We start from the raw sequence: 20,757 nt of genomic DNA, 5'->3' as shown, positions 1-20,757 counted from the left end.
GTAGTATCAACATCTTCTTTTGATCAGGGTGTGTTAACATGGCAGCCTTGGACTCCCCATGTCCCCTCGGCCTTGCTATAAAAAAGTATGACTCTCCTGAGCAGCTGGAGGGAGAGGAGGCCTGCAGCCTGCCTCTATACTCAACCTTTGATGAGGCTTACAGGAGTTGTTTGTATTGCTGGTTGAAATAAAATGTGACTGGGTCGTACAGTATACTTGATTTATTTTGACTGTGTTTTTTGGACGATCATTAATATAAATACTCCTATTACATGCACTATATTTATAATGGTTTATGTCTGTGATATTTTTCTAGTTTTGCCACCCTGGAGAACAGTGGTCTTCTTTTCTATAACGGACGCTTCAATGAGAAGCACGACTTCATCGCCTTGGAGATCCAAGAGGGACAAGTGGTGCTCAAATACTCCACAGGTACTAAACAGTATAACCTTATGTGTGATTGTGTTTCTGTGGGGCTCTAGTATTTCTCTATTTATAACATTCCCACAGAGAAAGAGACATGTGTGGGTTTTCTCTGAAAGTGTATGTCTCATTTCTTTATGTTTTAGGAGTAGGGTAAGGACACAGATTTGATCTAAACATGTGGAGGGTGGGAGGGTTTACTCAACATTTTCGGTGAGATAAGTCAAATGTGGTACTTTGAGAAATGCACACTCTTTCAGTGTGATTTGTGTTCTTTTTGGTTAAGTCCACACTGCAGGAATGGCAAACCACAATAATGTAATGAGTAAAGAGCCTAAATAGCAGTCATATAGTTAAGTCATCATATTTCTCCTGCTGCTTCAGCCTGCTAACCATTGCCAACAACAACTTTTTGTTGTTTTGCATAAATGTTTTGTTACCTGTACAATTGAAGCGGTAAATAGAAGGGTATAAAAGATTTGAACAATTATTTTCCATATAAAATCATTTATAGGGCTTAATGTACTCGTATGAAACCAAATGCAAACAAAGCACTAATAAGTCCATTTAGATTTTCAAAAATCTATTTGTAATGTACCTTTAAATTATCGTTATGACCTAGTTAAGTTTTGACACATACTCCCTGGGTCCTCCTGCAGGTGAATCCTCCACCCAGGTGAGTCCCTTCCTGCCCGGCGGTGTGAGCGATGGCAACTGGCACACTGTGCACATCCACTACTACAACAAGGTGCGTCTACATCTGTGTGTCATACACCATTTCGATTTCTGATCTAACATTTTCTGTTTCTGTTGTCAGCTATTCTTTGATGTTTTACTTGTGATTATTTGCACTGCACTTTGAGTCCAGATGAAGTGTTTGTGTGTGCATACTTTCATGTGGGCGTTTGCTTGAAACCATTCCACTCATGCATATTCGCCACACATCTCCTTTAATTTTCTTCATATTCTTTCATTTCCTCAGCCAGCTACACGCTATGTGAGTATGAGTGTGTGACAGGGTGCACATACACATCCTTCTCTCTTTTTCTTTTTCTTTCTGTTCCTCCTTCTGCATTTCTTTATTTCACCAGCGCACAGTAAGTAAAGAGTGAATGTGTTGCCCATCTTATTTTACTCCATTATTTTCCTACCCATCCTCAGTGTGTGTTACTAACTCAAATGTTCCCCTTTTCTTTCTAACCTGATGTGCAGTAGCAGCGTAGATATTGAATCTAATCTGATGTTATTGTGTAGTGTTTGACTGCAGTGATATAAACCTCCAGATTTAGCAAATGCTGTTTCATTTCTTGCATGTTGTCTGGTGTCATGGCGTTTCTTGTTTTTTGCTTCCCGGTACTCTGTTTTCAATCATCTGTTTGTGTTCAGCCCAAGCGCAGTATGAGCGGCGAGGCCCAGGGTCCGTCAGATGAGAAGATTGCCGTGGTGAGCGTGGACGACTGTGACACCGCATTGTCGCTTCGCTTCGGTACACAGCTCGGAAATTACAGCTGCGCCGCACAGGGCAAACAGACCAGCAACAAGAAGTGAGTTCATCTTTTTTTCAGCCCACCATCTTCCTTATGTATTTCTTCCTGTTTTGTCTTAAAATGTGGTGGCAAATGCATCTGCAGTCAGAGCACTGCACCCCACATACAGTATCTTGGAAAAAACATCAAATATGACCTGCAGCATGAACACACTGTGGGGTGTATAACAAACCAATGTAGTAGCAACTTCTTAAACAAACTACAGGATCAGCTGCATATGAACATATTGATTAGAGCGCTTTTCATTGGTGAAATTGCCCATATTACCTGTTTACCTTCCATTTATATAAAGCTAATAATACTACCAGACTACTCGTGATTTTATCTGTAAAATGCGTTTAGCTGTCTGCCTGTTTAATGTAGTTGTTAGCAGATTAAGATTGAATATGAAAGTCACATTATTGTGTAAAATATCACATGCATGAATTCTTACTGAACAATAACTCTAACATGACTTACCAACTGGAGGATATGACCAAAGGCAGAGTTATAATGTAATACATTGACACGTGCCATGTAATATAACACTATGTCACGTGTCATTGCTATCATTATACAGTTTCATGTTGACTTCATCATGGAATTAACTCCAAAGTCTCATCTCTGTCAATTATGAGATATTGATTACTCCAAACGCCTAGTGAACACAAATATTCAGCTCCATAAAACTCTCTTGCAGCACCTGAAACACTGAATAGTCAATAACCCTGAGCTGTTGGTGTTTTTTATTTATTTAAACGATGTGTGTCAGCTTCTTTGCAAAGACAACTTTCATTAAACATCATCTGTGACTCATCGGAGGCTTAACAGATATTCAAAGGCAGTTTTCACTAAGTAGAAATCCAATGAAGCTGCTCAGTGTGTGAACATCACGGCGGCTAGCTGCAGGTTGCTGGATTACAGGTATTAAGTAATGTTGAGTGGTACATGTAAATGGTAGTATTACTTTATAAGGAAGTATTGGCTTTGAAGGGATTTAGGTGCAGGCTGTATATGGAGCTTTTAAGGTATATTGATTTAATTTCCAATGACATGTAGGATGAGAAAATACTGTTCATATCGATACAGTTTGATGTTGCGTTATGTGAACCGTTTCTTTTACTGTGCCAGTCTTTGCATCTCACCTCTTCCAAACTCTCATCACACCCCTGCTGAGAGTAACATAAATAATGATCAATTCTGCAGCTCAACTAAATCTCCTCAGATCTTCATTGGGGGCAGTGGGCATGTTCATAATTGTCATGAGATGTAACCCAGTCTGGTCTGTTTACCCAAGAAACCATAATTACACAACACCACTTTCTACAAGTAATCCAGAACAAAAGTTGTTGAGAAAATCTTTATTATACTGTAGCATTTAGTGAATTGAAGTATGTTTCTTACCCAATCACAACAATACAATATTGGAACTTACATTGCATACTATTTTTTTGTATTACAGATTTCCAATTTTCAAACAATTAAGGATGTGCACGCATCTTTGTAGCCATTAACACATTGACTTCGAGTCTTCACAATTTGATTCAAGACCTACTCCTTATGTTCATCTCACATTTAGCTCTTCATGCAATTACCCATTTTGATTGCTTTTTTTGTACCTAGGTCCTTAAGATGACACGTATAATGTTAGTTACTTCCTATTGTGAAATTAATTAATGGAACAAAGAGAATGATATGATCAAATGTGTCTATGTTCACTTGATGGGCCATTGTCCTTACAATAGCTAGAAATGATCCGCTTCCATGGATAGAATATAACATTTCATTATTGTATTGTCTAAGCCTTGTAAGATGATCACAGTTTAAAATGAACACCATTTAATGCCATTTGAGCAGTCTCTAATCGGTTAAACTCTTGCTCAAACTTTGACAGAGACTTTTGCTATTGGACAGATCAGGGTGATGAGGTGACTGTATGATCATCTATGGGGACCTGAGGCTTTTAATAAGCCCGACTTTGACTTCTTCTACCCCTTCATGTCTGTCTGTCTCTCTCTGATGGTGTGCTGCCTGCTATTAATGTTCAGTCCTTTTCATCACTCTCAGCCTCTCTCTCTCCGTCTCCCAATCATTCTCTTACATGTATGTAGGACACAAACAATAACATTTGAAATCTGCTACTGTCTATCTGACCTTGTCAAAGTTCTGTAGTCATAGGTTGTTTCTACCAAACTAAATGTCTACACAAACACATATTCACCCGTTCACTCAGAGAGCAGCCTGTCGTAGCGTTGATGTGTGGCCTCGCCTCTGTGAGCTGTAATCACGTTGGCTGTGTTCTGTCAGCGCTAAGTGAGGCTGAGACAAGAGAAGACAGATCAAAGAGGAAGGCCAAAGCCTGACGCTCCAACACTCCTCCTCCGTTTCATCTGTATTTCACCGTTAACAGCTTGCCCTCCCATCACTGTCTCCACATCTTCTTTTAATGGCACTCTGTTCATATTTGCTGTAACTCGCACTTAATATCTACTTTGCTCGACTCAGGCGCCTTTTGTCTCTCTGGGTTCCTTCAATTCATAATCCACTGGCATTTATTGGCTCTGCATGTGACTAGTGCTGCCAAACAGAGCTCAAAAGGAAAACCTCACATTGGAGGGGAGGGAAAAGAAAAATACGACAACACAACTGTCTTCTTTTTTCCGCTAAAGCAATCCCTCTCCTGCCTCTTCCTCCTCACATTCCCCTCCACCGTCTTCCATCGGTCTTGTCATCTGCCTTTACGCGTGCTCTCCCTTGATATTTGCTGTAACTCACACTTAATCTCTTGTTTGTTCATCCGCTTCCCGTTCAGTCTCCCTGTTCCCCTCTGCCTTGTCATCCACCTTTTCTTATTTTTCCTGATATATCCCGTTACCAATGTTTAATCTCCTGTTTGTTTACTGCCTCTCATCTCATTCTCTTGTCCCCTGTTGTTTTCACTTTTACACTCAACAACATCATTGTCATCTCATTTATTCTCAACATCAAGTGATTCTTGTTCCTTTTGAAATATACCTCTGATGACATACTTCATCTGCGGGTTTGTTTAATCCCTCTGCCTGTTTCATACCCTCTTTTCATGTGCTTTCCTTTTCCTACCCTCTCTTCCTTCATCCCTCTCCTCCCTCCTCCATCCTTGAGGGATAATCCTTTCCTTCTTATTCCTCTTTCGGCTCCACCTTATTGAATCCTCTTCCTCTTTATCCCCTCCTCTCTCAGGTCTCTGGATCTGACTGGTCCATTGTTTCTGGGCGGAGTTCCCAACGTACCGGACAACTTCCCGTTTGGATCCAGGGAGTTTATCGGCTGCATGAAGGAGCTGCACATTGACAGCAAGCCGCTGGACTTGGCTGGGTTCATCGCTAACAATGGAACGATCCCAGGTCAGCACTGCGAAAGAATACACCCCTCCCCCTAAAAAAACATCAGTAATGAAACATTTATGCCCAAAATCCTACCCTTATTTTGAAAAAACCCAAAACTCATAGTCTCATACACATACTCTAGCTGTAATTAGTTTAAAGGGCCCATGTCATGGCCATTTCCACTGATCATAATTACATTGTTGAGGTATACTAAAATAGATTTATACTGTGCAATTTTCCAAACTCACATTGGTTTCGCATACAGCATCTCTGTCAAGCATGTGTATTCAGCAGTATTCACTCTCTCCACTAAACGACTCATTGGAGCTCTTGCCCCCCCCTCCCTGTGAGCCTAGTGTGCTCCGATTGGTCAGCTCAGCCACTCTGTTCTGATTAATCAACCACCAGAGAGGCTCCGCCCATGTCTAACAGTGCTTTTTTCGGCTCGCTCTCAGCGAGCGGAACAACAGTCTTATAATGGCGTCGGTACAGCCGTATATTTTATACGCTAACTAACCAAACTGTACCTACAACTGTTGTTATAGAAGAGTAAGTTATTTTTACCTGTAATAAACTACTACTGTTTGATGAGAAATATTTGCTATATATGAATGATATGTTATAGGAGCAAATAATTCAGGGAAGAAAAGATAGGCCTACTAAGTATTTCCATCAAACTTTATTTTTAGAAATGTACAAAATGAACATAAATATACATATATACACGGTATATCATCCATTCCTCCCCATTGTCGGCATCTTGCTTATCGCAGCCGGGGCTTTTTAGGACGAGGCCTCGGTGTGGTAGTCCCGTCCCCGTGATGTATTTTCCGCCAGGATCTGGCTGGACGAAATCAAATGCAAATCACAAAATATTAGAGAAAGTTAGTTGTTTTAGATTCGTTAGTAGTAGTTGTGGTAGGAGTGTGGATCTATCTAATCCATCTATCTAATCAACACAGTAAGCTTGCCAGCTAATATGCTAACCTAGCTTTCTTGTTTACCTTGGTAGCAAACACGATATGAACGTTAGCTCGGAGGTACGGCAACTATAATGGAGTGTAATAAAACTACTATGAACAAAAGCTAGTGGTTCATATTAGGCTAGCAATAACGTGTTTATAATTGCAATCTTATACGGGTAGTCTGCTACGTTCGGTCATTCATTGTAACTGGCATGAATATAATTAGGGATGTCCCGATCACCTTTTTTTGCTCCCGATCATTTGATTTTGACAATCTGCCGATACCGATTTTTCCCGATCCGATCTTTATGCAATGCATTAAGAGAAAAAAAAGATAACAGATAATTTTCTCAGGTGGCGTATTAGATTGGTCGTGTTGAACGTAGCTCTGTTCTTTCCACCACGCGGAACCTCCGCCTTGCAAACATTGCATCTGGCTGTTACACTGCCTTCGCTTTCAATTTTATAGTACTTCCAAACTCCTGACATTTTCTCTGTCCCGACTCCCGAGGCACCAGCTGAACGTAGCCTCTTGTTAGCTTACTGCTACTATTAGACACTGCGCCCACTCTGTTGCCAGATTTGAGAGAAATAAGCAACCAGGTCTATGAAAACAAGCCCAAAAGAAGCAACACATACGTTATGTTGTGTAATTTTAAACCAAAACTAAGGCCTCAGGATGACTTTAAGACGTGAACATGGTAATTTTTGTTTTGTAACATTCAATAAAATAATAAAAATATTTTATAAAAAAAAAAAAAAAAAAAAAAAAGAATTCCCGATCCCCGATTTTTTTCTCCCGATTCCGATCTTTTGAAAATCACGTGATCGGCTCCGATCCCCGATCACGTGATCGGATCGGGACATCTCTAAATATAATGTTTCCCGCTAGCATGTATAGCTAGCCTCGTTAGCTATACATGCTATCAGCGTCGGAGGAAAGACAACTGTAATGTACCGTCCTTTGGGGGTCTGTGAGCGGGCAAAGAGAGGGGATTTCCCCGTTGTCTCTGCTGGAAGTGTGAAATAAACAGAGTCCCCATTTCAGGGACACCTTGGAGGTCTCTAGGCCATCCTTTGGGGGTCTGTGAGCGGGCAAAGTGATGGGATTTCCCCGTTGTCTCTGCTGGAAGTGTGAAATAAACTTAGTTGTTTGATGTTCGTCAGCTTGCCAGCTGGATTACAATGCTAATCTACGTTTGCTAGTTGTTCAGTTGTTCAATATGCTATACTATACTATGAACAACAGATAGTGTTTCATATTAGGCTATCAAGCACATGTTTACAATTGCAATCTTATATGGGTAGTCTGCTACATTCATTGTAGCTGGCATAAAAACAATGTTTTTCCGAGCAAACTCATGTCTAGCTCTTAGTAGCCTTGTTGTTTAGCTCGGTAGCATACACGCTCGGAACGCCAGCTATAATGTAATTACGTTTCGCGACTGACCGTACGGTAAATCACCTGGAGTATACTGTCTATGAGTATTTCGTGTGTGAATGCAGACATTCTCCTGCTATGAGATACATGTATGTAAGGCCATCTGCTGATATTAGAGTTGATATGGAAACGCTAGCAACTTAGTTAGCACAGTTAGCACTGGCTTAGCAGTCCGAAACATGTTTACACATTTAAACAGTCGTGGTAGATACCTTGTTTGATAAATACACAAATAACAATGCAAACTTACAGGTTGTGTACCCGAATCTTCCCCTGCTCCAAACGGTCCAAACAAACTAGGAATAGCATCGTCCTTCAGTTTCAAATGCTGTGCATATCCGGCCTCAAACTGGGCAATGTTTTGGAAGCTTTCGTCTGTGAAATTCCGCGCACACAGTAACGTTCTTCGAACCTCTGAAGGAACAGTGTTAAAAAGAAATTTCAACCACTGACTTCGTCGTGGTTCTTCCGTCGGTAGGACAAACAGCTCAGATTTCTCCTCACATTTCAGGAAACAGGTCCTTGGCATTGGCATGACTGGATCGATTGTGAAATGAACCAGAGCTTCCAACAGTAAATGTTAGGCTGGCAGAGGGTGCGGCCAGCGCCGCTGGGTGTGGCCATAGCTCTTCGGGATTGGTCCATTTCGTTCCGGGTACCGCATGACATCATGCCGTACCCAGAACTAAATGGAAGACTCAAATGGGCAGTGACGTATCTCCAACGAGGCGTTTTGGGGAGGTATTTTCTGTGTTAGAGTTTTACTCGCTACAGGGTGTACTTTGAGGGTTTTGACTCTGCACACCGTTTACATGCATAAAAACCTTCATAACACACCGGATAACCGGAAAAGCATGACATGGACCCTTTAAGTATTTCTCCAGGCTGCTAGTTAACACAGTAATGTGATTGTGTTGTTGGAATTAAACTAAACATAAACAATTAATGAAAGATTGTAAAAAATAAGGTTTGACACCCCATCTTTGTGATATTTCTAGTCAAGCACTATTAAAAGGAAAGAAATTGAGAAGTTCAGAGCTTTTGCAGAGAAAATGTTAATATTGAGTTCCTCCTATAACGTACAATTAAAGTTCATCCCTAACTATGCACATTGGTAACTGCATTTGTTAATTGAGCTGAGCTGAGGCGTGAACACCATGATTTATTATCACGACACACCCTTTTTTTATGCATTTGGTGACACATACAGTACATTAGGCTGACAGATTTCTGTGAACTTGTTTGTTGATGAAACTGTCTCTGCTGCTTGTTAAAGGTTGCAGCGCGAAGCTTCCCTTCTGTAAGTCCAACCCCTGTCAGAATGGAGGAACCTGCCATGTGAGCTGGGAGACTTTCTCCTGCGAATGTCCGCTCGGGTACGGAGGAAAGGACTGCAGCCACGGTGAGATGATACATGAGTTTATTTTCATCCAGAGCCAACCTTTATTGTGACACTTTGTTATAATAGTAACAACAAATGAGACAGTGACTGAGATAATTGGCCGTTTCTTTCTCACCTTCAGTGGCCTTTATTTGTAAGAACTAATTATACTAATAACACATTAATTAGTAAATAATGAACTTCGGTTAACATAACCTGTTTTAATGAGCTGCTACACACTTTGGTACTTCCGTAGTTTAGATTCAGAAGTGCTATGTCATTAATCCATTCAGGTTAATGCCTTATTCTTCAATTCAGCATTTTCTTTCAGCACTCTTCTTGTACTTCTTCTGCATTTAGTGCTGAGCTTTCACAGCTGCAGGTCTTTAGAGTGTGTGAGAAAAGTGAGTGTATAAATGCAATGGATGGATGCATTCCTGAATGCGTTAGTATCAACCTTTAAGGTGTTGACTGACTGAAATAACAAGGTACAATTGGTGATTCCCTTTTATTCCATATATTTTCTCCAAACTAAATGTTCAAAGGTTATAAGACGTATGTTTTGCCTGTCAGTATAACAAACACGTAATATCCGCTGATTAAAGTTAGCATTACACAACATGTTGTTTTGACTTTAAATCCTTCTTAACATTATCGGGGCATATATGCAATCATTGCTAGACGCAAACAATTTATTTTTGCTTGGTCAAAATATTGAACTTTTTTATTCACTATCTTTCCTCCCCCCTCCCCCTCAGTGATGCCACACCCCCATCGCTTCCTGGGTAACAGCGCCCTCTGGTGGGACCTGAAGAACGACGTGACCATCTCCACGCCCTGGTACCTGGGCCTGGTGTTCAGGACCAGAGCACGAGAGGGGACGCTGCTGCAGGCCCAGGCCGGCCAGTACACCAGTCTGCTGTTCCAGGTGGGCCTGAACACACACACACACACACACACGCACACGCACACGCACACGCACACACACACACACACACACACACATACACACACACACACACACACACACACACACACACACACACCACACACACACACACACACACACACACACACACACACACTTACACCAAAGAAGAGAGATTATTTTCAGTGCCTCTCCCTGTAGTCTATCTAGTGGTTCTTATTCCCGGCTCTGCCTCTGCCCCTCCCTGTTTTTTTTCCCATTTTAACATTGGCATAAATTTGGAGAGCTTTAGCCGCACTAAAACATAAATGGCAGCATTATGCTATACCATAAAACAATGCTGCACATTTTAAGCCTAATCTCACCCGGCAGCACGATACAAAATGAAGCGTGGGTTGCTAAATGTGTTAACAGCGGTCACGTCGATTATGGGGATGATACTTATGTCTCATAGTCATTGTGGTTCTATTCGGTGTGTAAAACAACATTATCGTCTTCTACTTAAGACAACCGTGTCTAAAATAAAACCTACGTTATTTTTAATAAGGTAGGTTTTATCCGTAAATTATGTACATTTATTCAATTTTCTACATCCAATGGTATTGAATTAGCAGCATCTATGGGTGCAGCCAAGATTTCAATTTCACACTCCCCCACACACACACACACACGAGCCTCAGTCTCTTGTTATTTGATTCCTTTCCTCACATTCTCTTGTGTGTATGTGTTCCTCAGGTGATAAATGGTCAGCTGGTGTTCTCGGTGACCCGTGGGTCGGCCAGGCCGGTGCGTCTGCGGTTGGATCAGGTTCAGGTGTCGGATGGCCAGTGGCACGACGTCCAACTGGAGCTGCGAGACGTCCGCAGCGGCCGCGAGACGCGATACGTCGCCACGCTGCGGCTCGACTTCGGACTATATCAGGTAAAAGACGTGATACAGACTTCGGAAAGCTTGTATCAGAAAATAAACTTGGGAACGTTTTTTAGGACGGATTGAATGTTCCTACAAAAAAGGATGAATTGCTTTTTATTAGGGCAGCAAGCACATTTATTAAAATATGGCAAATGCAGTTATGAGCGGTCAGATGTTCTCTGCAAGCACAGATATAAATGAATAACAAGGTTTTTATCATATTTTCTTTACTAAATCAAAGAGCCTTCATTTCTCTCAACAATTAATTTTCTGGTGTTTTTTCCAACACCAATAACAGATAAACAACCTTAATTGACTGTGTTCAATTAGATATAGGATTTTTTTCCTAGCCCTAATTAATTTGTTTTGCAGATACTCTGGTGGACAACATTTCTCAGTCAGTAGATACGTTACATTTATCATGAATCATTTTAATATGAATAAAGGCAAGAGAAATCCTTTTTAATATCCTCTGATCTGAAATATTAAACACTTCCTGCTGTGAGGAGATCATTCAGAAGATATGAGCAAATTACAAAAGCATTTATATATTATATTACTTTGATGTGAACTTAGATCTGATACATGGCATGAAATCCTTCCACAGCATGGTTTCTGACATTGTTCATAACCCTTGACTCACAAAAATGTGGGCTTGAAATCCTTCTTATTTCTGGTGAATTAATATCAAATCTTACGAGATGATGTTTGTTGAGCCCGTACATGTGTTTATTTGCGATTTGTAAATATCTAAAAGAAGCATGCTGCACACAGAAAATGAAGCACTCTGTGTTATTTTCACATTTATCCTACTTCAAGAAAAACGACATGCTTTGTTTTTCGTGTTGATTCTTAAATGATCTGCCAGCCAGTGAAGCCTTTCATCTTTCCATTGTAGTTCACCAGGCTATCCTTCAAAGTGCATCAAGTTTTACGCTGAGGCGCAGAAAAGGTTTTTAAATACACCATTATTGGCATTGTAACTGCCAATTAAACAGTCATTCCCTGTGAGAGTTTTTGGCATGTGTTCAGCTGTAATCAGGCAGATCCCGCCCTCCATCTTCCTCTGCTGCTGAATCGGTGCTACATGGGGCTCATTGATTTATTTCCATGGTTGATGCAAGCTTAAGTTGCCTGTCAGCATTGCTCCACAACACTGTCAGTGTCATCAGTCGGGTATTGACCTTCTCCACAATGACTGCATGTTATTGTTTTCTTTTATTTAATGATGTCAATCAATTACCCTGCAGCCCCCCCCCCCCCCCCTCCCCGCTTTACTGACATAAGCTTCATTAAACATGACTACTAACTCATATTGAGGTAAATATCAATATAAAAGAGTCCCTTCCAATATATTTTTTATACCTGGCAATATACATTTTTTATTGCATATGTTTAAACAAAGCTTGTTGGTTGAGGAACTTCCTTCCTTTGTGACTGATTATTTTTCACCGGTTGTGTTGACTGCCTTGATATTTACATATAAAATATCAATTGAGTTCTACGTTGTCGCATAATCATACTCAAATGTGCCCCATGTGTATTTTTGTTCAGGTGTTCAGTTTCCATAAATATTAATAATATCTCTGCCATTCCTCTCTCCATGGGTCCCATTATCTCTCTCTCTCTCTCTCTCTCTCTCTCTCTCTCTCTCTCTCTCTCTCTCTCTCTCTCTCTCTCTCTCTCTCTCTCTCTCTCTCTCTCTCTCTCTCTCTCCCCTTAGGGAACAGTGATAGTGGGAAATGAGATTCATGGTCTGAAGGTGAAACATCTGCATGTGGGAGGAGTGCTGGGCTCCGGAGAGGTTCAGAACGGGATAAAAGGATGCATACAGGTGGGTGATTTGAAATTCCTAATAACTATTAATGAAACGATTGCTGGGGAAAGATGGAAATATTGGCACAAACTGTAATAAATGCAAATGTGCTTAGGAACAAGTTTAGGATAGATTTAGAACATTAAATGAATGAAGCTGCCAATTTATTTTCTTTTTTAACATCTCTCTCTCTCTTTGTACAGGGTGTTCGGTTGGGTGTACGGCCTGACTCCCCCCCTCTGCCCCGCCCCTCCCGAGCTGTGAAAGTAGAGACCGGCTGTAATGTTGGAAACCCCTGCGTCTCGTCTCCTTGCCCCGGCCACAGCCGCTGTACCGACCAATGGGAGCGTCACACCTGTCTCTGCGAACCTGGTGAGTGAACACAGAGATGATGCTGCTGTGTGTTTTAAAATGCCATTTTATCATATGTTTCTGCTGCACTATTTCGTAATGCTCTTAATGTCTTTCATGTTTGTAAAGCACTTTGAATTGCCTTGTGTTGAAAGCTGCTATATAAATAAACTTGCCTTGCCTTGCCTTGCTGTGGCAGACAAGGTACCATCCTTGAATCCTTGACGATTAACAAATGAAAATATGAAATTGATTTTCTCATTTATGTGAATACAAAGGATAATAATACAAGCAGTAGAGAAGGAAGGATGCCAATTGGTCAGTTCATTTGTGATATTGTACTGTTTGGACAGCGCCGTTGCAGCTGTGTGAATGATGTCACAAGCCGTTGTTGTGATGTCAGTAAGGGTTTTTAAAAAGGAGACGAAGCTTAAACACTTTAACTTAAGAAAGTTGTAAAATAAGATGACATTTATTTTTTATTATTGATATATATAAATGACTTAAATCTTGTTGTTCCTTGACAAATTTGCCGTTTAACAACACCTCATTAGTGGAAAATTACTAATTCATTCAAATGAATTTCTGATAACAGCAAGGATTTGCAATATACATTTTTTATATTATCTAAGGATTATTGACTGATCAGATCTTTTTACTATCAAAAAAACAATGGAATTTAAGACTTGGAACAACTTGCTGTCTATTAATCGCTTGCCTATCATCATTTATTGACTCCGCCAATTAATACATTAAATAATCTGGCCAAACGACACAGCCAAGAACAATTTAGCACTTCAGTCAGGCGCGTTAAATTGCATGTGTGCTATCCTTTGCATCAGGGAAATGTTCCTAATGTTTTATAATATTTAATTTAACACATTTTGGACATGGATTTGAGAGAATTGATGTGTTAAAGGCGTTTGTAAAAGAAGCCAAAAGACTAAGAGAGACAGGAAAAGGGAATAATTACAGCGCTGCCATATCTGCGTAGGTGTCTGCCAGCGCTCTAACTGGGTTAAACAGATATTTGGGAACGCATAATGAGGCCTCATCCACATGAGACCGGGAGGAAGAGACTGACTGCAGGCGAACTCCCAAAACCTCCTTAGTCAGGTGAACATAATGAGGAAGAATTCATGTGGAGGAGAAGAAGAAGAGTGGAGAAGAAAAGGATAAGAGGAGGGACACATTATACTCTATAGATAAAAGTGGTGAGAGAAAGAGGAAAACGAAAATACAGAGAGATGAAAAAGAGGCTAAGAAGAACAGAGACTGAACATTTGAATGATTAATGAAGAGAACAAGGCGTGTGACAGAAATAGTGTAAAATAAACCCCAAAAGTTTTGAGGCAAGAGGAAAACAAAGGAGAAGAAAGAGGTCGAGAGAAAGTCAAATCAAACAGCCTGAAAACACTGTTGACACGTCTGGGAATAGACCCACACACAGCTGGCAGAAAGGCACAATGAGACATACCATACAAGTGAGGGGAAATGAACATGACGGATGCAAACACAATAGAGAAAGAAGTGTGAAGGCAAAGAAGAGGACGAAGAGCGATATGTAATGTTTATTTAAGCTTTATTAGCAGCTACTGAAGCAACAGCTGCAGTTCAGTTCTCTGGTATTGATTAAACAGACTAGACCAACCAAGCAGAGATGATTACAAGAGATTATCTATATTAATGATTCAAGAGAGACAAGATCCCAGATTGGAAAGCAAATAACGAAAAAGCGACCACTTGAAAGACGAAAGCAATAGAAGGAAACGGAGAAAGTATCCAGACAACTTTTTAATCTCTAGGTCGATCAATCTGAGCAGCCACTATCCAGCCTTTACCCTCATCTCGGCGTGGATCTGTCCTTAGATATATCTGGAGATGTACTGTTACCATCTGGACTAGTTTGAGAACTTCAAATGCACTGTGCTGTTAGCCTGTTCATTAGATGCTATATTTCAATACAGTTGCTATTCTGCATTTCCAGTCAATACATAATAACATGTTCCAACATTTGGGTGAGCTTTTTGATAAACAGCCACTATTCATGTATCACAGTTGGGATCAGGTTATACCCTCAAAGCTTCATCATCATACATCATGCTTATCAGGCTGTATCAAAATCCTTACTAGGCTAGCTCCACTCTTCTTCCAATACAATGAAAACTATGGAGGAACCAGTGCATTATACATAGAGATAGCTTTATTAACATATTAACACCAAATTAACAAATGCCCTCTACTCTCTATTGGTGGTGTTTGTGCATTATTCTTTCCCCCTGTTGCCGTCTAAAGACATATACTACTCATGGTTGGTTGTATAAACAGTAATGATTGGGACAAAGCACTAAACATTTTGGAAATATTGTCTGAAACTTTCTCCTAAAAGGCACAAAAAACTGTTTTAATTGAATTAAAAACAAAACAATATGCTATCGAGTTCAAGTATGGGCTGTGATTGGCCAGTCTCATTGTTGCCATAAAAGACAGGAGCGCAAAATAGTACACGGTTCTATTTTAACAGCCACAAGCAGCAGCATAAGTCACAGAGACGTGAAGTGAGGCAAGGCTTCAAGCCAATAGGGGGGACAGTAAGTGACCGGTGGCAGGTCGGTGTTTCAGCTGAACACAGACTGCCTCAGCACTAACGTTGATTCTTTCACTTCTCTGTAAGTTAACTGAACCAAACTAAATAGTGCTTCTAATTAGAGATCTCAGTGTCTTCCTCCAGATGAAAGAAGAGAAATCAAAGGAAAGTTTTCCAAGAAAGAAAAGTTTGATAATGAGTGCACAAGATTAAAGCGGAGGGGAAGCGAGTCAAAGAGAGGGGAGTGAGAGAGTTTCATGGAGGATAAAGTTTGTTAACGTGAGCTAGCCTCAGGCCCAACAGCATAGCAGAGGAAGCAGAGAGGCGCTGCTATCCCTGTAGCATCCTGCAGTAGCCGCGAGCTAATGCTAACACCTTGACTCATTAACATGGAGAACACAGGCAGAGAGAGGCTGCACTCACACACACTGACGCCTTCACACACACACAGAGCATATGCACAAGTCATCTTCATAGGCATGCATTTATTTACTGTAAACACTGTCTCTCATTACCATTATCTTGAATTAACACAATGAGCATTAAACATGGAGACTGTTAAACAATGAATGTTGTTTCGAGACAAATCAAAGTTTAATAAGGGCAGGGAGCGAAAAATAAAAAAGGAGAGGTGCACTCTGAATAATTCCCTTTCATGTGCGTGTTTATGTGTGTGTGTTTTGTCCTGATGCTGAAACTTGCCCAATGGGTATCTCATCAGCGCCTCTGATTCATGCAGTGCACACACACTCGGAGACAAGGTCCTGCATGACAAAGCACAGAGACATCTGTCCTCCTCATCTTCCTTTCTGAGTAGGCATACAGTGTGTAAGCCTCTGTGTACATTTACATTGGCAGGCTCAGCTTGTTGCTACAGGCTAATTTACAATAGTGACGAATTTGAATTGAATCTGATCAATTACAGCCAGGTTGATTTATGTCTGCTTGAGTTCCCAGAGCTGTTTAAAAACCAACTCAATGACATGCAGAAAACATATGGTCAGGATTTGAGAACAGGAACCGCTCTTACTGTAGTAATAAATCATTTATCAATGTTTCCTCCTTAATGTTGCAACATTAAATGTGTGATTGAAAACAACACATGCCACATAAATATTTCTTCAGATGGAGTTTATCAGAAAGTCTATTATATCAGGTTGTTGGGTTTGGGTGTGGTGCGCAGCTGCAGTATATTGAGCTCGGACCCTCTGGGATTAAAAGGAGAGATTTATGAGTTTCAAGCTGGATTTTCTTTATTCAACCTGCAGTATCCTCAAGGTGCTGAATCAGGGCCAAGTTGCTCTCTGTGACAAATGACTCCTCCCTAAGGAATGGCATTTATTGATCAGGTTTGATATTACAACTCAAATGTAGCTGTATTTGGCTCTGCTGTACTGATATATGAATAGTACATTGGAGAGCTTTTCAGAAATATGCTATTTGAAGAAAGTTTTACCTACGCGTATCAATACTCAGTGCACAATGACGCAGGCAAGGTTTCTTTTTTGAACTTTAACTCATCGGTCCTCATTGTTTATTCACACTGCAGGTCTCTTTAACCTGAGTTTTACAGTCAGCATAACCACACTTTCTGCTTGATATCTGAAATGTAAACTCCAAAATCAACCTGTTATTTCAGTAAACAAACCAACCATGTTAATGTTTATGTGGACTATCAGTGTGAGGGACCACTCGACATACACATTGAGCTCAATTATCAATGCTATTATTCTGTTTTTCACAACTTTTCAGCTATCAGAGAACAGAAAGTTGGATACACAGAGGTCGAATGGATGTTTCAGTGTTTCAGCTTCTTGTTTCTCTTTCTGATTGTGGTTGTCATGTAGAGAAACAAAGCTGGTGTTGTGTACAATCAAGTGTCTAAAGCCAGACATGAAGCTGTGAGTCACAAAGGGTAGATTTTAGGATAGCTGGAGAGGCATAGCCTAGGAAAAACACGTTAGGACCCTGAGTGTGAAAGACAAAAAAGTACAGACCCACCCATGATTTACAGATATATTTCGTTGTATCGGCTCAAGCCCCCCTCTCTCTCTCTCTGTCTCCCTCATATTGTTTTGACAAGGCCAGTGTCATTATAAGAGTCTGAAAACAGCCAAGGCTGTCGACGCCTCTCTCTGTCAGTTGCCATGGTGAAAGTGTAAAGATGCATACGGCAGATAGAAGATGATGGAGTGTGTGTGTTTGAGACAAAGGCACCGAAGTGAAGACCAAGAGTGAGGAACGTGAGGGAACAAATAAGAAACAGAACGCTGTGTGTGTGTGTGTGTGTGTGTGTGTGTGTGTGTGTGTGTGTGTGTGTGTGTGTGTGTGTGTGTGTGTGTGTGTGTGTGTGTGTGTGTGTGTGTGTGTGTGTGTGTGTGTGTGTGTGTGTGTGTGTGTGTGTGTGTGTGTGTGTGTGTGTGTGTGTGTGTGTGTGGGTGGGTGGGTGGGTGGGTGGGTGTGTGTGTGTGTGTGAGATCCCATAAGTATACCTGTGTGTGGGTTTGATTGTACGTGAACACAAATAGTGAAACGAATAATTGGAAACGGAACAATAGCTGTAATTATCTTTTTTCAGGAATAATACAACTATAATTCCTGAAATATTTTCAAGCAAGACAAAGAAAGAGCAAGTGAGATAACATTTATAAAAAAGCAAGGAGAGTGTGTGTTGTTATAGTGTCTCACATGCGAATGAAAGTGTGGGTTTGCAGTTTCACAAAGAATTGTATAAGCCAGGCAGAAATATTTAAAGAATACTGTCCTTGGAAACCTTGTGTGTGTCCAAAGCTGAGACCAAGGCCACAGTCCTGAAAAGCAGAGCGGTTTCTGTGTTTTCTATAGAGGAACACATTAAAGCAGACCTCACACATGTTTGTCAGCTCCAGAGGGAGGAATGCAGACCTCAACAAGCCGCTCACACACTTCCGTCACACTTCAATCTATAGGGACGTCCTTCTATTCAATGCTGGTAAATGAAAAAGCAGCCTGAAAGCAGAAGTCGATGCTGAGGGGGTGGGGGGGGGGGGGGGGGGTGGGGGGTGGGTGGGGGGTGGGGGGGGTATGGGTTGGGGGTTGTATGTGTGAGGCAGAGATTTTCTTGGTGAAAAAAGTCAGTGTGATCAGTGGGCCGAATGTAATACCTTATTTTAACAAATGACATTGTTGTTTTCTATTTCTTGATGTGAGTATTTTATCTTGGAGCAACTGAGCTTCAGTCACACTCACATCTATGAAATCGTTTTTGCATTTTCTGGCACATTTTAATGTATATCAGTTTTATAATAATATGACTCATTCCTCTGTGCCAGTTTGAATGTGTGAATATCTTCTTTTGTAATGTTCCTTACGCCTCAATGTGACAGATGACAGACCGTAATGACGAAGGACAGAGAGACAGGAGTGTGAAATACAACAAAGTTTCCAAGGCTGGAATTGAAACCCTGAGACACTTTGGTTATTAAGCTTCCTGTAACGAAAGAAATAGAAACCAGATTAAATAAGAATAACAAGGGAAAAAACAAAATGGACACAAAATCATTCAAATACCACTTTTTTTTAAATGCTTTTATTTCCATTCCAACATGTCTTATAATGCCGCTTAGTTACATCATATTTTAATGTATGAATACAGGTAAATTAAAGACTAAATAATACAGCAATTAAGTTATTTTCAAATGAAAAGCAGGTCTGGGTGAGAGGCCTTTTTTATTTGTGCTAAATACCCTCCGAAGTGTGTCTGAAGCACTCGGCTTTAGTCACCAGATGAAAGAGGTGTTTTATGTGCTCGCCTGTATTACCACATAAGAGGCTGGTGTGTGTGTTGGTGTGTGTGTGGAGTGTGTGTGTGTGTGTGTGTGTGTGTGTGTGTGTGTGTGTGTGTGTGTGTGTGTTGGTGTGTGTGTGGAGTGTCTGGGGACTGCATTGAAGTGTGTGGCGGTGCTGTTTAGGCGCACACTGAAGTGTAATGTGGGAAAGTGGCTGGTTGAAGTGAGCTGTCTGCACTTTTACGTAGGAAAATTCCTCCGCTATTACCGTGAGAGGCGTTTCAACCTTTTCTCCAATGACGCCATATTTTTCAAATTAGTTTATCTTTAGCTGCGGCAACATTCCTCAGGCCTCACTCTGACAATACTGTACACATGTATAGGCTATTATAGAGAGGACAAAAACTAAATATGCAAGACATATGTACATGTCAGTATAATTGGTTTTTGATTATTTGATTTATTAGGTCAATTTAATTTATACATTGTTTGAAAATAGTACATTTCCTGGCCAAAGATGACATCTTCAAATCGTTTTTTGTCCAACCAACAGTCCAAATCCCAAATATATCCACAAACATAATATGAAACATTTGAACTGAACCAGAACATGTGTTTGCCTTTGTGCGTGTGTTACTGCACAGTCAGTACTGGTCCAGAGGATTGATTACCATCGAGCCCAATGGCTGCACCAGCTGAAGGCCACAACATACTTTATCTGACTGCCTCAGTTGCCTTTTTAAGGGCATTAACAAGCATCATTTATTGTCATTATGCAGCAAAGGGTTCCACAACAAAATGCAGTTGTGGCTTAATCCATTATGCCATACTCGAGAAACATGACGAAAGAAAATAAATAAAAAGTGCATTCCTAAATGCACTTTAAAGCATGCTTTAAATATTAAACAGGAGGAATGTTAACAAGGTAAAACAATGGGGAATTTCTTAGAGGATCTTTCAAATCAAAGTCAACAACTGGAAAACATTGTCCACTGACGTTTGAGTCCACCACCTCTCGTCTCACCGGAGTCCTGCTCTCTGTCCTGCAGCCCCCCCACGTCACGTCGTCACGTGCAACAGCTTGATGCAGGAAGCCAAGAGTGGAACCACTGTCCTGTCGCTGGGTCAGCCTTAGTCTCATTCTTCTGCGACCTAACACCAGCCAGGAGCAGGCTGGTTGGTGGAATAGCCTTTTAGGTCATAGCTGGGGTAGCTTAGCTCCCCCTCAGCGCTTCCCCTCTCCTCCAGTGGTGATCGGCTCAAGGCCTGCTGCTCTTAATCCAATCACCTCGCTT

General features: G+C 40.9%; 1 protein-coding gene across 2 annotated transcripts in view; it reads left to right on the top strand.

Moving 5' to 3' along the window:
* celsr3 (cadherin, EGF LAG seven-pass G-type receptor 3) overlaps positions 1 to 20,757 on the top strand; it is a 104,173-nt gene that overhangs the window by 43,942 nt on the left and 39,474 nt on the right. For both annotated transcript variants that reach the window (XM_034145037.1, XM_034145038.1), the window contains exons 5-14: positions 317 to 432; positions 1,083 to 1,171; positions 1,406 to 1,420; positions 1,810 to 1,967; positions 5,169 to 5,332; positions 8,997 to 9,122; positions 9,860 to 10,029; positions 10,765 to 10,950; positions 12,665 to 12,775; positions 12,961 to 13,129. In XM_034145037.1, the coding sequence (XP_034000928.1) occupies positions 317 to 432; positions 1,083 to 1,171; positions 1,406 to 1,420; positions 1,810 to 1,967; positions 5,169 to 5,332; positions 8,997 to 9,122; positions 9,860 to 10,029; positions 10,765 to 10,950; positions 12,665 to 12,775; positions 12,961 to 13,129 (1,304 nt within the window). The remainder of the gene's footprint in view (positions 1 to 316; positions 433 to 1,082; positions 1,172 to 1,405; positions 1,421 to 1,809; positions 1,968 to 5,168; positions 5,333 to 8,996; positions 9,123 to 9,859; positions 10,030 to 10,764; positions 10,951 to 12,664; positions 12,776 to 12,960; positions 13,130 to 20,757) is intronic.

The sequence above is a fragment of the Trematomus bernacchii genome, unplaced genomic scaffold (assembly GCF_902827165.1).
Source record: "Trematomus bernacchii unplaced genomic scaffold, fTreBer1.1, whole genome shotgun sequence".
NCBI classification, from domain to species: domain Eukaryota; kingdom Metazoa; phylum Chordata; class Actinopteri; order Perciformes; family Nototheniidae; genus Trematomus; species Trematomus bernacchii.
This window is presented reverse-complemented; position numbering and strand designations above follow the sequence as displayed.